The sequence below is a fragment of the Vipera berus genome (assembly GCF_964194415.1).
Source record: "Vipera berus genome assembly, chromosome: 2".
NCBI classification, from domain to species: Eukaryota; Metazoa; Chordata; class Lepidosauria; order Squamata; family Viperidae; genus Vipera; species Vipera berus.
This window is the reverse complement of record NC_138203.1, coordinates 70,113,675-70,136,016: the sequence shown is the minus strand read 5'-3', so window position 1 is coordinate 70,136,016 and position 22,342 is coordinate 70,113,675. Positions and strand designations below refer to the sequence as shown.

The 22,342-nt window shown below is 39.2% G+C and overlaps 1 protein-coding gene across 1 annotated transcript in view; it reads left to right on the top strand.

Annotated features, from left to right (window-relative positions):
* Nucleotides 1–22,342, top strand: part of TMC1 (transmembrane channel like 1) — a gene marked incomplete at its 3' end in the record, with an annotated part of 128,747 nt that overhangs the window by 74,812 nt on the left and 31,593 nt on the right. Inside the window, exons 2-8 of the mRNA XM_081318878.1 lie at nucleotides 3,806–3,911; nucleotides 4,746–5,061; nucleotides 6,943–7,080; nucleotides 8,371–8,461; nucleotides 10,411–10,492; nucleotides 11,685–11,791; nucleotides 13,407–13,505. Of these exons, the coding sequence (XP_081175004.1) occupies nucleotides 3,806–3,911; nucleotides 4,746–5,061; nucleotides 6,943–7,080; nucleotides 8,371–8,461; nucleotides 10,411–10,492; nucleotides 11,685–11,791; nucleotides 13,407–13,505 (939 nt within the window). The remainder of the gene's footprint in view (nucleotides 1–3,805; nucleotides 3,912–4,745; nucleotides 5,062–6,942; nucleotides 7,081–8,370; nucleotides 8,462–10,410; nucleotides 10,493–11,684; nucleotides 11,792–13,406; nucleotides 13,506–22,342) is intronic.

Genomic DNA, 22,342 nt, shown 5'->3' with positions numbered 1-22,342 from the left:
GGGGGAACCTTTACCTTTACCTTTAACTAAAACCATTCCCCTCAGTCCAAACGTAGATGTTAACCTTCCTTTGTGAACATTCATACCAATCCAGTTTGTTGTGTATACAAGATTTGGGAACATCTACTGATCCAGTTTCTTCTTCAGAACTTTGAACATCCTTAATTAGTACACTTGAGAGGAACGGGCTAGAGCAGGGGTCTCCAAAGTTGGCAACTTCAACTCCCAGAATTTCTCAGCCAGCCATGATGAGACACCCAAGCTAAGACACCCATGCTGACTAGGGAATTCTTGGTGTTGAAGTCCACAAGACCTTTTCTTTCCTTCTCCCCTTCACCTTTGGGAGGAGAGAAATATCAGTAATCTCTACTAATCATTGACCATCACAGCTGCTGTGGTGGTTTATGAGATCATTATAGCCTTCAACTGTCTTCTTAAACCAGGGGTCTTCAAACTCGGCCCTTTTATGACTCATGGACTTTAACTCCCAGAATTCCTCAGCCAGGCATGCTGGCTGAGGAATTCTGAGAGTTGAAGTCCACAAGTCATAAAAGAGCCAAATTTGAAGACCCCTGGTCTTAAACCATTAAAAGGAAGTCTTTCTGTTGGTTGCTTTTTGATTACTTTTTATATGATGGGAAAAGGAGAGGTTTGGAAGTATCTTTTTTTAAATTATAGGAATGGGAAATGATGAATGATATTCTAATCAAAGAACTATCAAGGTGAAAACCACCCTCCCACCAAAACTGGCTGAGAAAGCTACTATATATATAAACAGGGAACAAATTTGCATTGATGATGTTACCAGATGGGTAATGTAATGTCTACAAGCAAACAACCAAGCTCAGAGAGCGCCAATGTCTCCACACAAACGGTATATATACGTGAACCCACTGCTTTAGTGCATGTTGCAATGTATATCATAAACCCCAAGCTTGAACTCATTTGAATCCACTGTGCAGCCATTCCATTAGTTTTAGATTACAGAACTTCCAGGAGAATTGTCCTTCTGGAACAACCAGTGAAGGCATTATTGCTAATAAAAGATAATGCTTTATTCCAGAAGAGAAAATATTTTTTTGAAAGATGTTTGTCCTCATCCCTCTAAAGTAGAGTGCTGCCTGGGGAATCCTGGGAGTTTAAGTCCACACATTGTAAAGTTGCCAAGATTGGGAAACACTGCAAAGACTTTGATTGTCTATAAGGGAAACCAATGATTCTTCCAATAGGAAGTGTATAGTCAAATTCCACCTATCCTCCCTCCTGCCCAAAGGCCAACATATTACTGACCTTCCAGAAAGAAGTTCTGCTTTGCATACATGCAGTATATGTATCCATGTATTTCTTGTATGTATGTGTGTTACAAGATGTAACGTGGCTCTGTTTTTCTCAGCGGCATGATTTGTATCATTCCTTCCACTCTTGGTTTAGCAAAGCAGCAAGGAGGCTCTTAAATCAAATCTTTGTTTTAACCAACGAAAATGCATGCCATTGCATTTTTCAGGTGGGCTAAGTTTCTTTCAAATGACGTGAAAAGGGAAAGCAATGGAACACAGTACGATTGAAAGAATGTAGACGTCTTAAATTTTATTAGAAAAAGATGAATCTGCATGTGTGTAACTAAAACCACCTGAGTGCCAAAGTGAATGCCACATGAAATGGTTGTGCTCCACTGTTATTTTTACAGCAGCCATAGGTTGCTGTTGGAATTTGGATATGGATTGTAGTTTCAAGAAGCAGAAGGTGTAACTTTTCCCCTCTATACTTTTTTTGCTCCAGTTTAAATTTAATCTCTTATGGCTTTTCCAGTCAAACTGAGAATCTGATGGACCACTCAGTACCTGGATACACCCTGGCCACCCTCTCAAAATCACAAAAATTCGATCTCTTTCTCCTTTGCAATTGGGGAATCTTAATATGCTCTGAAACCTCCCTAAGGACAGGGATAGCATCTGAGAAACGTTTTGCTTCTTCCTCCTCTCGTTCTCTGAACCTTATAGTTCTCATGTATTCTTGAAATGCCTTCCTGCAACACTTCCTTGCTTTCTCCCTTGATCTTTGACCCACAGGCTCTTTGCATTCTGTCCCCTTGCATCTTCTTTCTTCTTGAGCCATTGGTACAACAAATTTTGTTTCTCTTTGGCGTGGTTTTGACATTTCTTGGACATCTTTGAACCTAGCTGGGTTACAGCTTGAGGCCTCCTCAAGCTTTGGACTTCTTGCCACATCTACTATGGGAAGTTTTTTGTTAGCTTTGGAGTTGGCATCAGAATCACTCCCTCGTCTTCACCAAATATTCCTTTAGTATCTACCTATCAGCAGTAAACATTCCATCAGTTTTGGAGTTCCCCACCTGTATGGCTTTATACCTGGTTCAAGGCTTGCAAATAGCTCTGGATCTCAGCAGGGCTTTCGCTCCAAACTCTCTTTATTAAGCTTTTTCATATAGCGGTTGTGATTTGCTCAATGTCACCACTGAACTCACCTTGATGTTAGTTCTCCAAATCAATCATACAAAATACAGCATGTAACATCTTAGGAGTGAACCATTGCCACTTCTTTTTTTTTATAACAGGGAGGATAATTAAAAAATCAGCTCAAGAAGAAAATTCCTAAAAATGCAGACAAACCAACCTAAATTTCAATTCTTATTGCTTTTGACCTCACCTGTCCAGTGTTAGTCTTCCAAGGTCATTAAAAGAGAGGGAGAGTGCTGTGTAACAGAGTGAGCGCCTGTTGCTCGTCCCAGCTTCTGCCAACCTAGCAGTTCGAAAGCACGTAAAAATGCAAATAGAAAAATAGGGTCCACTACGGTGGGAAGGTAACAGTGTTCCGTGTGCCTTTGGCGTCTAGTCATGCCAGCCACATGACCACGGAGACGTCCTCGGACAAGCGCTGGTTCTTCAGCTTTGAAACGGAGATGAGCACCGGCCCCTAGAGTCGGAAACGACTAGCACGCATGTGCGGGGGAACCTTTACCTTTTTTTTATATACCACAAAGCTTTTGTTAGTAATAGTGTTTTCCCTCTTCCTCTGGCAAAAGCTTTGTGGTACAACACTTTACAACACTTTACAACACTTTCACAGTAATGTGCTAATGACATCATCAGGGGCCCAGCTTCTATTGGCTGCTTTAGTTTGCTGGAGGCAGGGGCCCTCCCTCTGGTTCCGGAGCACTTTTCCCAGGACTGTTTTGCTCTTGACCCTGGATGGTTCAATTCTTTACATTGGGCTTTCCATTGCACCAATTACTCTCCAATTCCCAGTTGATCAATGAATCAGAGACCTAATGGGCAAAGAGCCTTCTCTCCCCATTTCTGTTATCACTACTAAGGAGAGTGATGAGAGCAAGAGAGGAACCCACTTCTCTCTAAACCAGGATGATCAACTTTGGCAATGTTAAGAGCTGTGGACTTCAGCTCTCAGAATTCTCCAGCCTGCCACAAGTCTTAAAGTTGACAAGTATGGATACCCTGCTTTAGACCAAAACACGTTAGTGAGAAGAATTCAGGTCACCCATTGAAACACGGTGTCTTTCCTGCTTTACTCTAGCCCTGACTCAGCCCCACAGAGTGGCTGTAGTCCCTGATCTGTGGCATGGCTGTGGCTTTTTGGTAAAAAAAAGAGAGAAGAGCCTTCTATGATTTACTGGGAAACTCGTATCTCTGATCCATGGGATGGGTGGGGAATTCCCAATAAAAGTGAACATTGCCTATTTTACTGATTGCATTTTGGGCTCAAAATTAAAGTCATAGGTGTACATAACAATTAATATATGTGAATTTTATTCTCTTCTTTCAACAAGATGTCATCAATCACCAAGTTTTCACAGTGTACAGATATCTGCTTTTTCTTCACAGTGGATATTGAAGGACACAAAGAGGAAGGCAATGCTGCTGAAAGTGAAGAAGGTAACTACTTATGTTGTGGAAAACAACTTCAGCTCTAAACACAGCCTTCTCTGAACTTCCCATATGTGTTGGTGCTAAAAGTGCCGTCAACTGCAGTAATCCTGGCTGGGGATAATAAGATTTGTAGTGCAATATATTTGGGTAGCTTCATGGTTAGAGAAGGCTGAAATAGTATCTAAAGTTTATAAGGATGTTGGAAGATAGCTAAAATTGGTTTACACTGTCATTTCTGCTGCTGTGTCTGCTACTTAATTTTACTTTTTTTTTTTGATTATCAAGACACTTTGAGCATAAACATGGTCTGGGTTCTCGAAACTCCCTAGCTAAAATGCAGTTGGCTGTTGTGCCAGGAAAGAAGGGAATCATTTCTAAAAATTATAGCACTTTCAGTGTTTACAGTAAATACATCATGTTTTGAGTAAATACACAATATATAGCTTAGTTTGGGAACAAAGTTATCAGTATCGTACTTTAGATATCCCTTAGTACTTTACACTGTTTGACGCAGTTGATCACTGAATTCATGTAAACCCTTCTAGAGAAAATTTTTAGCTTAGTCATTCTAACACAATTATGAAGAATTTGCTATTTCGGCAATTGCAAATTTCAGACTGAAATGCTGTACTTTAAAACATGTGAGAATAAAGCTGAGTTCTCAGAAAATGATCACCTATATTTCAACCATTGTATTACGAATATCTATCAAACAATGCATTCATGGCATGAGATTGCCCTGTGAAAATAATAATTACATCTGGGATGAAGAGACAGAAGAGAGACCAGGTTCCTTTTGTGCTGACTAAGCTGAGTGTTTCTCTCTTCCTTCCTATGAAGAGGAACAGTCTGAGCAAAAGAAAAGGGCATCAAAAAGGAAGAAAAATGAAACTGAGGAAGAGGATGAAGATGAAGATGAGACGGCTGCAGAACGCAGGAGAAGATACAGGAGACGTCGGAGGAAAGATGGTGGGAATGAAGGCAGCGACTCGGATGGGGAAGCCCACAAGACCAGGAAGAACAGAGAAAATCAGAAGATTAGGGATGAATCCAGGGAAGATGGTGATGACGAAGAGGATGAGGATAAAAGAAGCAAGGACAAGAAGAAGGAGAAGAAGAAGAAGAAAAATCAAGACAAGAAAAAAAAAGAATCAAGGTACTCTTTTCTTATTCATAGTGCTCGGTGGCATTATTATTATCTGAGCCAACAGACTAACAGGTGTTTGTTCTTTATAAAATAATCTGAAACTTTTAGTTAAGCAATCATTTGGTTTAGTGAGGGGGACAAACACATAACTCTTTCTATACAGTACTTTGTCCCATCTAGCAGCCTCACTCCTCTGCTTGTCCTGTTTCTGTTTTTTTCTGGGTTCTTCTCCTATTGCCACTTAGGATCACATTGAAATAGTGGAGAATATGTGTAGATCAATACTGTATTGTTGATGTTCTGCCGATGTTTCGTTACCAAGCTGGAAACATAATGAGTAGATAGAAAACTTAAATTTGCTGGCAGTATATACAGTATGTGGTAGCTTATTTACCAGCCTTGATTGGTTTATTGGTTTATTTTTTACTGGTTTCTGCCTATCTGGGTGTTGGTTAATAGACATAATGTGGTAAGGAATAATAGCATAAGTTTGCTCATTATCAAGATTTTAGTATGCTTCTGTTTGTGGGAAGAAGGATAGCTTTTTGTCCTGGTATGTCTTGGACTTCTGCCTTTTAACTTCAGTATTTTAAGCTCTAGGTGCAATCAGGTAGACTTATGGACTATTGATGCATACGTGAAGGGTAGGGGATATGTGCCATCCAAATGTTGATGAACTGCAACTTCCAGAGCTCCCAACCAGCACCTCCAACGATGAGGGATATTGGGAGCTATAGTTCAACTATATGAGGAAAGACATAGATTGATCGTGACAGTATTAATACTGAATGCAGGTTCTTATGAATAGTGTCTCCATTTGTTCTTAATTTTAATAGCTCATCTCTCTTTCTACATTTGCGTATGTTGGAAATACATTTTTCCTGAAATATTTTAGTAGCGCATCTTTTTTCCTTAGTGTGACTCTGAGATATTAAGCCTGTTTTCCCCAATCTAAATCCCTCTCTATATATCTGAGGCTTCACTTTCTCAAATTTCCAGCCATGAAGGCTGTCCAAATTTAGCATAAAATAGGATGAAGAGAAGGAAGCATTTGCTATCACAGAGTTCCTTTTTTTCCTGGTATCCCTCAGATGAGCAACACTGCTCACAGATAAGAACTGACTCAGGCACGCCTATTAAAATTCAACCAGATTGAATTTTAGCAGGTATTGGTAAACGGGCTTTCGTTAATTTTTCAGGATGTTGCTTCAATTTCTTCACGATTGCTTAGTTTCTGTTTTGTTGCAAGGGAAGTTGCAAATATTGCAAGTGTGATTATTTTTTTAAGAAAAGCAATATATGATAAATTAATACATTTTATTCTCCCCAACCTTTAGGTGGGTTTCGTCATCACTGTTTATTATCAGTATTCAAGACTTGCATTTGCTGATTCAGAATTTACACATTTGACCAATGCTCAGTGGTTTAGGACGCTGAGCTTGTCGACCAGATGGTCGGCAGTTTGGCGGGTCAAATCCCGAGTGCCGCATAACAGAGTGAGCGCCTGTTACTCGTCCCAGCTTCTGCCAACCTAGCAGTTCAAAAGCACGTAAAAAGGCAAGTAGAAAAATAGGGACCACTACGGTGGGAAGGTAACAGCGTTCCGTGCGTCTTTGGCGTCTAGTCATGGCGGCCACATGACCACAGAGACGTCCTCGGACAAGCGCTGGCTCTTCGGCTTTGAAACGGAGATTTGCACCGGCCCCTAGAGTCGGAAACGACTAGCACACATGTGCGGGAGAACCTTTACCTTTACCTTTACCTTATATATAATATACAGCTGGTGATATTGAGCAATATAGAGCTACCTCCACACCTCCTTATAAATGCTCAGGAAAGGTCTTGTCTTTTTTTATACCCTTATGGTTTGTGACTCTTTGTCCCCCAAAGCTCAGATTCTACTTCTGAAGAGGAAATGACAGAAGAGGAAGTGGCTAAGTTGAAAGAAGCTGTGGAAGAGAAAAAGAAGCTGATTTCCACTCTGCGAAACAAACCTTGGAATATGAAAAAGAAACTGAAAGTCTTGAAGTAGGGTCTTGATCTATGGAGCAATTAATCTGTCGTTTGAATTGTGAATTTCATTTGTTTTTTTAAATTCTTCCTCCCATAGATCCGTGTTGCTTTTTTTTTATTCAGTACTTGATGGAAATCATAACATTTAAGATGTAGAAATGGTAAAATGTAAGATGTAGATTCTCTTTTGAACCGAGCCTCCTTGTGACTCCATGGGCATGTGGTTTTTTTTCTTGGCAGCAATCTAGACAGTTCTGCTCTTCCTTGGAGATCTCCCAACCCAATATTAACCAGGCCTGACTCTGCTTAGTATCCAAATCTAGACAATTGCTACCATTTGCTAAGACCAAACCAAGCTGCAGAAAAGGTGAACTAATATCTGCCTTAAATTATGTTCCAGTCGTACTCTTCAGGGTGCCACAGCTGAACACTGGCATTGTGAAAATCCAATATTTGTAAAAAAGATGACTTGAAAAGCTGAAATTGATCAACATCAGTAGGACATTTCTCATTTGTGGGATTTGAACTGATGCCTGAATCCCTCTTGACCTGTTAATGAAAAGTTGGTCCACCTATTCAAAACTTCAGCGGTGACCTCTTGAGTTCAGTAATTCATTCTCACTGTAGCAACACTGAAACAGCCTCAGCACTGGACACCACATGCTTTGGGAGTTGTAACCCTACACTTGCAATGAATTATTAAGCCAAGCCTTTTAAGGACAATTATGCATGGGCTAATGAAACTTTGATGTAGCATGTGTTGGTAATTAGATTAAAGTTCTTTTAATTTAATAAAGCTTTCATGGGCTAACTCAGAGTGTTCATTATAGTCCATCGTGTGCTATTTAGAAGTTACCCTGAACGCGTGTTCATGGAAAACCCACTTCCGTATTTCCAGTGTTTTTGACACTACCTCAAGTGGCTGAGATGACACTTGGCATTATTTAACATTTTGGTTCAATGGATTGTTCACAGAACTTCAATTTCAAATGTGACAAGTTGTTCAAGGAGCTTTATATACCTACAGCTCTAAGTACATACATGTCATAACGTGCCTGTCAGTAATTCTGTGTCAAGTATGTTTAACTGTAGAATTTTCGATGCTCTCTGAGCTTGGTTATTTGCTTGCAGACATTTCATAACCCAACTAGGCAACTTCATCATGGCGAGTGAGTGTGGGGTTTGCTCCCAGTTTATATACAGTAGCTTGCCCTGATTTCTACTGGTTTCAGCATGTTAACAGATAGGACAATGTTTTTATTTCTGCCATATCAATGTATCTCTTTCTTTTAAAAACTTGTTTAGAGATGCCCAGCGTTTTGTGGAAAAATTTGAAGGGGCTCTTGGTAAAGGCAAAGGAAAGAAGTTTTACGCATATAAAGTGATGATGATGAAAGTAAGCCTAATTTCTCCTTATTCCAACTCTGTGAAGTATCTCAATTGAAATAGCTTATTAGGCCCTTCTCCCCAGATACCTCTTCTAGACTATATGGCTCCATTTTCACTTCAATTGCATTCAGGATCAGACAAATACTGCAAAGCACCATCCTGGTTTTGTAATAAACTTTGAAGACATAGCTGTTCGCAATCTATAATATTGATGAAAAAGAAGAAATAAAGTAAAATAAAAATAACAAGGTATTTTTAATAAGTAAGTAAATAAAAATAAAGTAAAATAAATCAGATCAGCAAGTGCTTCTTGCAGATTTCAGGGTCTGAATAATGGTGTATTAAATTCTGATGATGTTTCAGTGAAGTCACACTGCAAACAGTCCAAAGAAGGACAGTGTGCAAAGTGTTAGGAAGATCACTAACATTAAGTACCGCAACATGTATTTAGAACTGCAGTTTTGAGTACATTCATCCAGAGTAAATTAGCTAGGAATAAGAAAAGAAATGCTCACAGAATAAAGTGGATTAAGCTGTATAGATCAGTTCAACTGTTTTGATAGAGGCACAGCTCTACCAGGCTTCAGGTGATAGCAATAGCACTTAGATTTATATACCACTTCACAATGCGGCCCCTCTCTGAGCGGTTTACAAAGTCAGCATATTGCCCCCAACAATCTGGGTCCTTATTTTACCGACCTCAGAACGATGGACGGCTGAGCCAAACTTGAGCCTCTCAGGACTGAACTCCTGGAGTGAGTAGTGAGTTATTTATTTATTTATTTAATTGATTTTATATACCGCCCTATTCCTGAAGGACTCAGGGCGGTTTACAGGGCAAGTTAAAACAATACAAATAAGTACACTTTAAAATAGAATTAAATAAGACTAGCCCACAATTAAACAAATTAAAATTAAAATTTAGTAATTAAAATTAAAATTAAAATTAAAAAATTAAAATAATTAAAATTAAAATTAAAATTAAAATTATTAAAATTAAAATTAAAATTAAAATTAAAATTAAATTAGCCTGGAGTACTTCATTCTAACTACTGCTCTACCACGGCTCTAGGATGAAAGGTGTTGGTACTGAAAGGGCACAGAAACATTTTGCTTTAGGTGTCTTTCATAATATCTGAGAAATAGAAGTTTTAGATTACAGGTAGTCCTCGAGTTTCAACAGTTTGCTTAGTGACCATTCAAAGTTACAAAGGTACCGAAAAACGTGGCTTATGACCATTTTTCATAGGCAACACCTTTCCAGCATTGCCATGATGATGTGAACAAAATTCAGATTCTTGGCAACTGCTTCGTATTTGTGACCATTGCAGTCTGCCGAGGTCCTGTGACCACCTTTTGCAACTTTCCCACAAGCAAAGTCAATGAAGAAGCCAGAGTCACTTAACAACTGGATTACTAACTTTTCAACTGCAGTGATTCACTTAACAAGGAAGGTTGTAAAATGGGGCAACACTCACTTGACAAATGTCTCGCTTAGCAATAGAAATTTTTTGGGCTCAATCGTGCTCGTAGGTCGAGGACTACCTGTACTCAGATTGGCTGATGCCATTTGTGCCACATGGCTAATTAATATAGCAGCTTGCTTTGGTGAGGTAACCAGGTTTCATTCTGAAAGAAACAGAAATATACAGAGGTATTAGAGACATCACTGCCAAAGCTATTCTGATAAATGGATTGTGTATGCCAGGGATCTTCAAACTTGGCCCTTTTATGACTTGTGGACTTCAATTCCCAGAATTCCTCAGCCAGTGTGCCAGGCTGAGGAATTCTTGGAGTTGAAGTCCACTAGTCATAAAAGGGCCAAGTTTGAAGACCCCTGGTGTATGCATTATGGATATAGGAAGAGAGGTTTTAGACCTGTCATTTCCCTCCTCATTTCCTTTGCTTTTGATGTTATCCAAATGGGCTACAGTGCGGTGTGACCTTTCTTTTCAGAAATGGATGAAGTTTCAGCGTGATTTTGAGAATTTTAAAACAGCCTGCATACCGTGGGAAATGAAAATAAAAGAAATTGAAAGTAAGTGGCTGATGCCCTTCCCCTACTCGCCCATTTGGTAAAAATAAGTGGCACACTGCTGGGAGTCATACCTGGTGAAAGAAGAATTTAAGTTTTCCTGAAAATATTTGCAATATAGTCTCCTCCCTCAATATTTAAGGAGCTGTCTTGTAAAAAAAAATTCAGCCTGATACTCCATCTAGGTCAGTATTGCCTATGTTAATTGTCTGTACTGAAAAATACGCTGATTCCTACCTGTATTATCTTCTTCAGCTCCTGTTAAATATTTTTCCCCTCTTTTCTTTTTAGTGCTTTTCAGGCACTTGACTCCTGACAATTGCCTGGGCAAGTCTCTGTAGTTTTCTTGACAGGATTTCAGAAGTGGTTTGCCATTGCCTGCTTTCTAGGGCTGAGAGAGAGCGGCTGGTCCAAGGCCACCCAGCTGGCTTTGTTTCTAAGATGGGACTAGAACTCACGGTCTCCTGGTTTCTAGAGTGGTGCCTTAACCATACACTAAACATCAAATCAGCCTCTCCCAAAGAACAACCTGCACCAAGGCTAATGCAAGCTGTGACATTTTGGCCTTACTCTTGTTCAGAAAGCATCCTTTTGAAATAATTTTGTGAAGGCTTCTTCTCAGAGACCCAGACTCTGGGATTTTATAGAATTAAGGAAAGGAATGATGCTTACAAGTTTAAAGAAAAGGATGAGGTGTATGTGGAAAACTCCATTAAACGGGAATGCAGGGACAGCAAAATAAAACAAACAAAAAAAAACACAACAACCCTGCCCTTCCATTTCTATGACTGTGGCTGAATAGTTTTGTGCTCACGAATAAACTTGTAGATTTATAATTGTATTCTAACCTTGTTCATCTTAGTTTCCTTACCTGTTAGATTAGTTCTAATGTTTACATTCTGCTGTTTAAAATTACTATTATTCCACAGTTTTTATTAAAAAAATATGCCTTCCTATACAGGATGCTGAAAACTATTTTTTTCCAAATCCCGCCCAATTTTTACCATATAAGCCTACCTTTGTATCCGTCTGTGGTTTTTTGTCATATCAAACAGTAATATATGATTATGGAAAAATGTTACTTGCTGATATATATCGATTTGTTAAACCCAATTCAACGTTTTATCAGGTTTTTCTTTTTTAAAGGACAAGGAAAGTTTGTCATTTTATCTGCCTTTGTCTGAATATGTCACAGGTCATTTTGGCTCTTCAGTTGCATCGTACTTCATATTTTTACGATGGATGTATGGAATAAATATAGTTCTGTTCGGGCTGACCTTTGGTCTTGTCATGGTGCCTGAGGTGAGCACAGTTTCATTTCCATACTGTATGTACCTTGTTCTCAGATTTAAGTTATGTTAAGACTCTATGCTGTTTAGCACGGTAATAATTTTTATAGCAATTTTAACAGTGAGGAGCCTGTAAACCAATGAGGCTTAGTGGATAATGAGCTGGACCAGGATGAGAAAACCCGAAGTCTGATTCTCTCTTAGGCATGGAATGAACTTGACCCAGTTATTCCCTCTTAGCCCAAATCAGTATCTGTTATAAAATAAACTGGCTGGAAAACAAAGCTCCTCATCACGTCATGGATTCATAAAGCTTCACTGTGAGAACTGGGCAAATACAATGCAAATGGATCTTGCAATTAAGCCAGATGGAATGTCAAGAAAAACAGCATTGTGGACCGTATGGTCATCTAGAATCTCTGACTTACAATTTCTATAAACTGATCTTTGGCTGTGTTAACTGAGACCGATGTCGCATTTGGAAGGCATACCAGATGTAAAGTGAAAAGTTCCCTTCATCTTTTTTTCACACAAATAACTGTGCTAAAACAATTCCTAGTTAACCAAAGGGGTTCCAGGTTTTCTGATATACATCTCCTATGAGTGAACTTTATAGATTTGTCCATGTGTTTGTTTTGTAGGACATGCTTTAAAAACCACAGCTGATTTATTTATTTATTGAACCTATATACTGCCCAACTCTAGTCAGTTTACTATTAGTAAAACACCAATATGAAACATTAAAACAATAAATAGTAACACTAGATTTGGTTTAAAATTGAGAAAGGTATGGAGGAAAGGAGCAAGATGCACATGGGAGGTGGTGGGTTTTTATCTTAGTCTATTGACCATCTCTAGAATGATACCCCCCTTCTTGGTGCCCCAGGCCAGTTGGCAGAACCAGGTCTTCAAGCCCTTTCAGAAGACCGAATGTGTAGGTGTGATTCTTGCCTTGGGGGAAGGGGATGTGTGATGTTCCAGAGGGTGGGAGCTATGGTAGAACAGTCTCTTCTCCTGGATCCCACCAGCCAGAATTCCTTGACTGACAGGGTCTGTAGGATGGGCAAATGGCATGAGACATTTTCTCAGATAACCTGGACCCATGCCGTGAAGGTCTTTCAAGGGAAGAACCAATACCTTGAATTGGACCTAGAAGCAAACTGGTGCCTAGTGCAGTTTGTGGAACAGCGGTATAATATGGGCCCCTAAGAACTATCCTGTGTTCTGCACCAACCTCAACTCCCAAAAACTGGCAAAGGGTAGCCCCCTGTAGAGTGCATTATAATAGTCAAACAGTGAGATTATTGGGACTATTGGGATGTGTTCTAGGTAGAACTGTGATCATTTAAGGCTCAGATTCCTTGTCTCCTAAAACTCCTTGGCTAAAAAAGAGATGATGATAGCTCCTTTCTCCTTTCCCAATACAAAGCCAACAGTTCTAAAGTTTGTGAATATTTGAGATCTTATTGGTGAATGATTTTACACATTGAATTTCATGTTACATTCCCAATATGTGACATCCAATTTCCAACATAGTGGAATGATAAAAAAAATTGACCTCAATCACTGTTGGATTATTGATGTGAATACTGTACGATGGAAACCATCCCCCCTGTTTTTGCATGCAGGCATTGATGGGAAAGGCATATGGGTCTTTGCCTAGAAAAACTGTGCCAAGAGCAGAGGAAGCAAGTGCTATGAACTTTGCCACTTTGTGGGACTTCAGTGTAAGTAGACAATTTTACAAACATGTGGTACATTACGGCAATCCTCTCTAAACGAGGATTCTTATTATGTGGGATGACACTCAGTATGTTCTTCTGGCCTATTGGCATGCTGACTATAATTTGGGAATTGTGTCCCAGCGTTTGGAGGATATTTGACTGGGAAAGATTAGGCAGTGTTGGTTTTATTGCCTTATGGAAAATATAAAACTGAAAGACTGGAAAATTTCTAAGGGTTGTTAATTCCATATATGATATTTAATTGAATTTAGCAAAAACATTCAAAATTGTTTTGGGAACAAGAATAAAAATGGTCACCAATTGGATTCAGTGGAACTTTCACATAACACAAAGTAAAAACCCAGGATTGATTTGTCACACTTTTCGTATAATGAAGATGGAAGATCTCTTGCTTCGTTTTATATTTATTAAGTTGATGTGCTATAAAATGGATTCCGGGGTGGTTTCTTTGTAAAATGCTCCAGGACAAATGCATGATGTTGGCAAACTCTTTAGGAGATTTGCTTCAGGAACAAAATTATTCTGCTGTATTAGTTTGGCCCTTTCTGCCTGTAAGTCTGAAAAGTGACAGTTACAAGGAAAGTAAGTGAGGAGAGGAAAAAGCCTCAGCTTCTAATCATGTATTGCGCTCCCATCTTTTCACTCTTAGCAAGTAACTCCTTGGGATTAACAGTAAGCTACTTATTAGAGTGTCCAAAATAATGTGATGCAACAGTGCTGAAGGAAGCAGTTGTGTATGGGAGATGTACAATTCTTGTCCATCCTTTAGTAAATATTTGCTACAGCCTGCCCTCTTTGAAAACCAGCATGTGGTCAGTAGCCAAGCTAAGCCTCTGATTCTGTAGGCAGCTCCCCACCCCTGTGCTTTGCCATCAGAATTAAAAATTGCAACACCTTCCAATTCAGGGGCCTTCAAACTTGGCCCTTCAAGTCCAAAAGTCAATAAAAGAGACAAGTTTGAAGACCCCAGTTCCAAACAATCAAGTATTTACAAGGCTTGAAAATGACCCCAGCAACTCAAACGGGACATCAGTCCATTCCACATTAGTTTTTCTGAGGGATTGGTATGTGATATATATATATATATATATATATATGGAAGGGACGCGGTGGCTCAGTGGGTTAGGACACTGAGCTTGTCGATCAGAAGATTGGCAGTTTGGCGGGTCGAATCCCGAGTGCCGCGTAACAGAGTGAGCGCCTGTTACTCGTCCCAGCTTCTGCCAACCTAGCAGTTCGAAAGCACCTAAAAATGCAAGTAGAAAAATAGGGACCACTACGGTGGGAAGGTAACAGCGTTCTGTGCGCCTTTGGCATCTAGTCTTGCCGGCCACATGACCACGGAGACGTCCTCGGACAAGCGCTGGCTCTTCGGCTTTGTAACGGAGATGAGCACCGGCCCCTAGAGTCGGAAACGACTAGCACGCATGTGCGGGGGAACCTTTACCTTTACCTTTATATATATATATATATATATATATATATATATATGTGTGTGTGTGTGTGTGTGTGTGTGTGTGTGTGTGTGTGTGTGTGTATGTATATATATATATATATATATGTATATGTTTTCGTAGATTCTCGCGGGTGTCTGTATGTGTAGATCTAGAGTCTCGGGTTTCTTCCCGCGTTCCTTTCATCTTCAGAAAGTTGTGGCGACGTTTCGACGAAATCCCATCCGTCATCATCAGGCCGGAGTGTTCCTCCTGCTGCTTCCAGGAGCAATGCGTGGTCTGGCTGTTCCTTTCCTTCCAACTGCAAAACCTAAGAAAAGACAACAACATAATCATACTACCAGCAGATAAAGGCAATGCTACAGTGGTAATGGACACATCAGACTATGAAGAGAAACTGTCCAACTTACTCAAAGAAACTACATACAAACCTATATATACAGATCCCACAACCTATCTAGAAAAGACCACCAAGAAAAAGATAAAATCAACTTCTATAAGCCAAGAAATCCAACAAACAATCATTCCCAGGGAGAAGTCATCCAGATGCCCAAAACTATATGGCCTCCCCAAAATACACAAAGATGGAATCCCACTAAGACCCATAGTAAGTTCTATAGGCTCACCACTACAAAACTTAGCTAAATACCTAGCAAAACAACTACAACCTCAAGCAGAAATGGCAGCTTCATATGTCCAAAACTCATACCACTTTATAGAATTAGTGAAAAATCTACAGATAGACCAAAAAGACTTGCTAGTCAGCTTCGATGTGGTATCACTATTCACCCAGGTGCCAGTCCAAGAAGCTCTATCAACAATAAGAAGCAAATACCAACCACCAAACCATATTATAGAACTAGCAGAACACTGCTTATCAAACACATACTTCATACACAGAGGCCAGAGATACAAACAAATAGAAGGCGCACCAATGGGATCCCCTCTATCACCAGTTATCGCCAACCTTTTCATGGAAGAATTTGAAACTAACGCTCTGGAAAAGACTACAAACAAACCAAAACTGTGGCTCAGATATGTGGATGACACCTTCGTGATCTGGCCCCACGGAAGAAAGGAGCTAGAAAACTTCCTAACACACCTGAACAGCCTACATCCCAAAATAAAATTCACCATGGAGATTGAAACAAACAACCAGTTACCTTTCCTGGATGTACTTATATACAAAAAACAAAACGGCACCCTAGGACACACAGTCTACCGAAAGAAAACGCACACCAACCGTTACCTCAATGCGCAATCACATCATCACCCAGCACAAATAAATTCAGTAGCCAAAACACTAATAACAAGAACCAGACGCCTTGCAGATAAAACACATATACAAACAGAACTACACACCCTGACAGACATATTGACAGCAAACAAGTTCCAAAAAAACAAAATCACCAATATGATTCAGCAGGGGACTCCGAAACAGAAAAACATCCAAGAAGAAGAACAGAACAACGGACGAGCCATCTTGCCCTACATAAAAGGAACAACCGACAAAATCAGTAAAGTACTACGCAAACATAACATCAAAACCGCATTTAACACTGACAGAAAGATATCAACCATCCTGAGAAATCCCAAAGACAAAATAGAACTGGAAAACCAGGGCATATACCAAATCCCATGCGCCTCCTGTCCAGCAACATACATCGGACAGACTAACAGAAGAATAGAGGTACGTGTAGAAGAACATAAGAACTCAGTACAGAAGAAAGATCACACATCTTCACTAGTACAACACATAAACACTACGGGACACAACATCAATTTTGAAGGTACAAAAACAATCGCCAAAATAGAACATCTCAATAGCAGAATAATCAGAGAAGCCATTGAAATAGAAAAACACCCAGACAGTATGAACAAGCGAGACGACACCTCCCGCCTACATGACATTTGGAAACCAGCATTGATAGAGAAACGAATTTCAGCAAACAAGGATTTAAAAAACCAACAAACAACCCCAAATGCCACCAGCCCCAGCAAGACTCATCCACACCCAGAACAAAAACTCCCCCACACAGAAGACAGAACAAGTCAAGCAAAAGTGCCATCACCCAAGCAGAAGAACGCACACACGAACCTGACTGACCCATACCAGAGATACATAGCAGGTCCTCGAACTCGGAGCCAAACCAAAGCTCTGGAGGCCACTACACAGCCCACTCCTCAGGACACCAAATCACAACACTCAGGATATTACAACACAACAAAAAACCCCACCCATTCAGAACACACCCCACCCAATCAGAAGACAGCCACGCCTCCAACCAATCAGAAGACAACCACGCATCCACCCAATCAGAAGACAGCCACGCCTCCACTCAATCAGAAGACAACCACGCCTCCACCCAATCGGAGGACACCCCCACCCAATCAGAAAGCAGCCACGCCTCCACCCAGTCAGAACACAGCCCCACCGGCAGTTGGAAGGAAAGGAACAGCCAGACCACGCATTGCTCCTGGAAGCAGCAGGAGGAACACTCCGGCCTGATGATGACGGATGGGATTTCGTCGAAACGTCGCCACAACTTTCTGAAGATGAAAGGAACGCGGGAAGAAACCCGAGACTCTAGATCTACATATATATATATATATATATATATATATATATATATATATATATATATATATATATATATATATATATATATATATATAGAGAGAGAGAGAGAGAGAGAGAGAGAGAGAGAGAGAGAGAGAGATGGTATTTTTCTGTGACCAAAAAGAATCAGGACTGCTCTTTCTCATGGCAGATCTTCTCCAAATTCTTTAGTGGCCATTAAATACACTAAATAACAGCACGGCCCCAGGTGAATCAGTCTCACACGTTATTCAGACCATTACTAATACGTTGTTTTCTGTAAAACTGAGATACTGATTTCAATCAATTTGAAAGTCATATATTACATTGTGGAGCTTGAGGGATTCCTCCAGGCTAAATTCAGAAATCCTGGTATTAACCTTCAGAGGGATCTATTTATCCATCAACCATACAGAGTTGTCATTAAAAAAAAGAGCATCTTTTTAAAAATGCTGATTCATGAATCGTTGAAAGACACTGGAGAGATATTATAAATTTGTTTGATATATATTTTTGTCACTTTTAATTTGCTTCTTTTATTCCCTTTTCCTTTTCTATTAGTCTGCATTTTAAGGTTTGATGTTGGAATGCGGTTGGAATTTAATAAAGTTATTATGTATTTAAAAAGAAAACTGACGGAGAGAAAGAAAGTGTAATCAGCAGGTGCTTCTCACAAGCACGAAATAGCAACATGAACTTTACATTAAATATATGTGGTGTCCCATGTCATGAAATCATGAAGTTGTGAGAGTCAGATAAAGTAGTGGTGAAGGTGCTGACCTAGAAACTAGGAGACTGTGAGTTCTAATCCTGATTTAGGCATGAAAGCCAACTAACTTTGGGCCAATCACTCTCTCCCATCCTGACCCACCTCACAGGTTGTTGTTATGAGGAAAACAGGAGGAGGAAGGGATATTGCATATATTTGCCACCTTGAGTTGACGAAATTATATTCAAAATATGGGATAAAAACTGATAAAATAATAAAGAATATATCCAGGGGAAAAAAACCCCCAGTAAAGCTACTAGATTTGTGCTGAAAAAATACAGATGTTCAATAAATATAGTAAAGAGATGCGTGTTCTCTCTGCTGCCCGATAGGAGCCATTTGGGGTTTTGTGGGCCAGACGTGGTGGAGAACATGCAGAGAAATGACCCTACTGTAAAATATATCCATGATACTATTGTTGCATTTATACAAATCTGCCCCTGCTTTATCATGCTGTGTGAATTGCATGTCCATTGCATTATGACAATCCGATTTATAACTCGGGTACAGCATGCTGTGTAAACATCACTATTGAGTGAAGCATGGCTATAGGTAATTTGTGCACCCTTGCGTACTCTATTTTATGTTCCTGGCCAAGACAGAACAAGGACTTAGATGAGCTCACAATGATTTGACTTTTTAAGAGCATAGCTTAGATGTGCCCTATCTGGGCTACAAAAATCTGGATGGCCCCTCCAGAGCCCCTAGGGTTCGTCTGATGTTTTGCAACAAAATCTACTAATCATAGCCTACCTGCTAAAATGTTGAGTGGCTTGTCAGCCAGACATAGATGGAAGAGTGGAAATGTTGGTGGCTGCTGCCACCCAGTGTCATAGATTTCTGCTTTTTTCCTGTCCCTCAAACAGTTTGGGGAAAAAATATCTCATGTAGGAAACCAATGAGAAAGCAGAACAAAATTGTGCTGCTTGTTGAAAAAGCGACAAGGAATTTGTATTTATCTCCACTGCTGACTCACAATCACTGCCTACAAACAATGGTGGCCAGGCTCACATATTCCTCTAAGCCAAACCATACATCTACATTATAGTTTTAGAACAATCCACCCATAGTTTTTCAATGTTAATTCGTAAGCTCATTAGGCTGCCCAACTCTCCAGCAACTCTGAGTGACATACAATAAAATAATCACACAAGAAAAAATTACAGTAGCGTTACATTTGTATTTTACTGCAACCTAGTGGAACTAATGTTTTTTTGTTTATCTGTAATAATTTAAAACACAGTGCATGCATAGATTAACACTGTGTTTAGATCATTCCAGGGAAGGGAGACTGATGCTATTGTATTATTGTTTATAATCTCAGATGCATTTTATTGGTGTGCACCTAGATATGCATCAATAAAATAGAGAGAAATGAAAAAGAGAGGCAAAATATGGAAACTGGAGTTGCAATGCAACATTTTTAGTTAATCTAGGAATTAGAAGAAGTGGGGACCAGAGCAGAGCGAAGTAGTGGAACAGAAACAGGACTTTTTTTCTTCATGCATTAAAATGCAGAGCCAATGTAAAACTCAAGAAGCTGTGTTGTTCAGGCAAGTCTGTCATTGATTATGTCTTCATGTTGGTGTAGTGGTTAAATATTTAGGAGTATATATTGCAGCCTCAAATGTAAAATTGTATAAGAATAATTATGAAACACTATGGTCGAAGGTACAAGGGGACTTAAATAATTGAAAAAAATTACAATTATCATTACTGGGAAGAATTGCAGTTGTTAAAATGAATGTTCTACCAAAGTTTCTCTTTTTGTTTCAAATGATACCTATATTGAAAAAGGATGCCAACCTTGATCAATGGCAGAAGGGTATTAACAAATTTATTTGGGCGGGGAAAAAACCAAGAGTTAAATTTAAGATTTTACAAGATGCTAGGGAAAGAGGGGGACTCAAGGCGCTGAATTTGAAATTGTACTATGATGCGGTTGCCTTGACCTGGGTTAGTGATTGGCTTAATTTAACTAACAAGAGAATACTTCATCTTGAGGGATGGGATTTGGTATATGGATGGCATGCATATTTGCTTTACGATAAGAAGGTGGACAGGGCTTTTAAATCCCATATTCTTAGAAGTGCTTTATTGCGTGTCTGGAAAAAGTATTATTATAAGTTAAATTATAAAATACCGATTTGGGGAATTCCTGGACACGCGATAGAGGGCATGTCTATGGGAGTGAGTATGGATATGGTTTCTTATAAGGAACTACTTAGATTGCAAGGGACTGATTGGCAACTTAAATCATTAGAGGAGTTAAGACAAGAAAACATAAGTTACTCTTGGTTTCAATATACCCAATTGAAAGTTAGGTGGAAGTCAGATCAAAAGGTTGGCATCACAATTACAGATCAAAAGTTAGTAAAACAAATTAGAGATTTAAATTGTGCACATATAAAGAGGATATATAATGCTTTAATTGAATTGGATTCGGAAACGGAACTGGTTAAAGACTGTATGATAAAGTGGTCACAAAATATTCAGGAACCAATTTCGTTGGACACTTGGGAGATAATTTGGGTTAGAAATGTTAAATTTACTCAGGCTCAAAATCTCAGAGAAAATTTTTATAAAATGTTTTATAGATGGCATCTGGATCCCAAGAATTTGTCCAACATGTATCCTAATTTACAGTCTAAATGTTGGAGATGTGGTAGTTTAGAAGCTACCTATTTTCACATGTGGTGGACTTGTAGAAATATAAAAGCTTTTTGGATCAAAATTTGGTGGAACATTCAAAAGATTTTTAAGAGAAAGATAAAGTTTTCTCCACAATTGTTTTTATTGGGTATTGTTGTAGATTGTGATGTTAAAGAAACTAACTTGATGTTGAACATGATAACAGCAGCACGGTTACTGGTGGGACAATATTGGAAGAAGGATAGTTTGCCCACTATAGAAGAATGGGTGTTTAAAGTTTCGAATCTTGCAGAAATGTCTAAGATTTCTGCTTATTTGAAAGATCATTCACAGGAAAGATATATTTCAGTTTGGAGGAGATGGATAAATTATATTCAGAACAAATATGGGACTAAAAAGTTCCATTTAGCTTATGAGTAGATTTTAGTGGGATATTGTTATTGGTACTTTGTTTGTAGTTATGTTAAAGGGGAGTTAAAGCACATTATGAATTTGGTTAATTGTATATTATGCATAATTTGTATTTAGAATATGATTATTGTAACTATAATCCTGTATTTAGCTCTGGGAAGTGGGGGGGGAAGTGGGTGGGTTTGGGGTGGGAGGGATTTGGGGATATATTGTAAAATTTTGTTTTTGTAAAACTCTTTAATAAAAAAAAACCAACAACATAGGTAATTTTTCCCCCATGATGATCTGTCCCTAACCTGACCTTTCTTGCAATGGTGCATCCATCACCACTGCAACTGAGTTCCTGCACCTTGTTGTTGGTTGATCTCTTTTTTCCCATCATTCCCAGCCTTCCCCCCCCCCCCGAGAGCTTGGTTTTATCTATGCAGCCAAATAACACTGGAATATTGCAAACAGGAGCCGTCAGCAATATTGTAATTTTTTTACATATTTTTCATGTAAAACCCATAGTTCGTGTCCACTTTGCCACATCTGTTCCCTCCAGAGGAAAAGATTTGCATCAAAATTAGCTAATTTCATAATGAGCAGAGATTAATTGTAGGCAAACACCAGCAGGGTTATTGGCATGGAATCATGGCTTAAAATTGAAACTATTATCCACAGAAGCAGAATGAAAGGCTCTTTGCATACGTCCTTTTATCTATATTGTTGCATCAACAACTGCTGCCACGTATTGCTTCTCAATAACAGTAGGAATTAAAAATGCTCTGTCACATGGTGCGATCAGGGTTGTTTCACACTGGAAAAGTGTAGGGAAGTAGGAAACTATGTAAGGATGAAAACAGTAAAATCATTTAAATGAGTTTAAATAAGGAACAGAAGATGACATTGCCTGAAACCCAGTTCAATGTCCTTCAGGCACCTTCAAAATGTT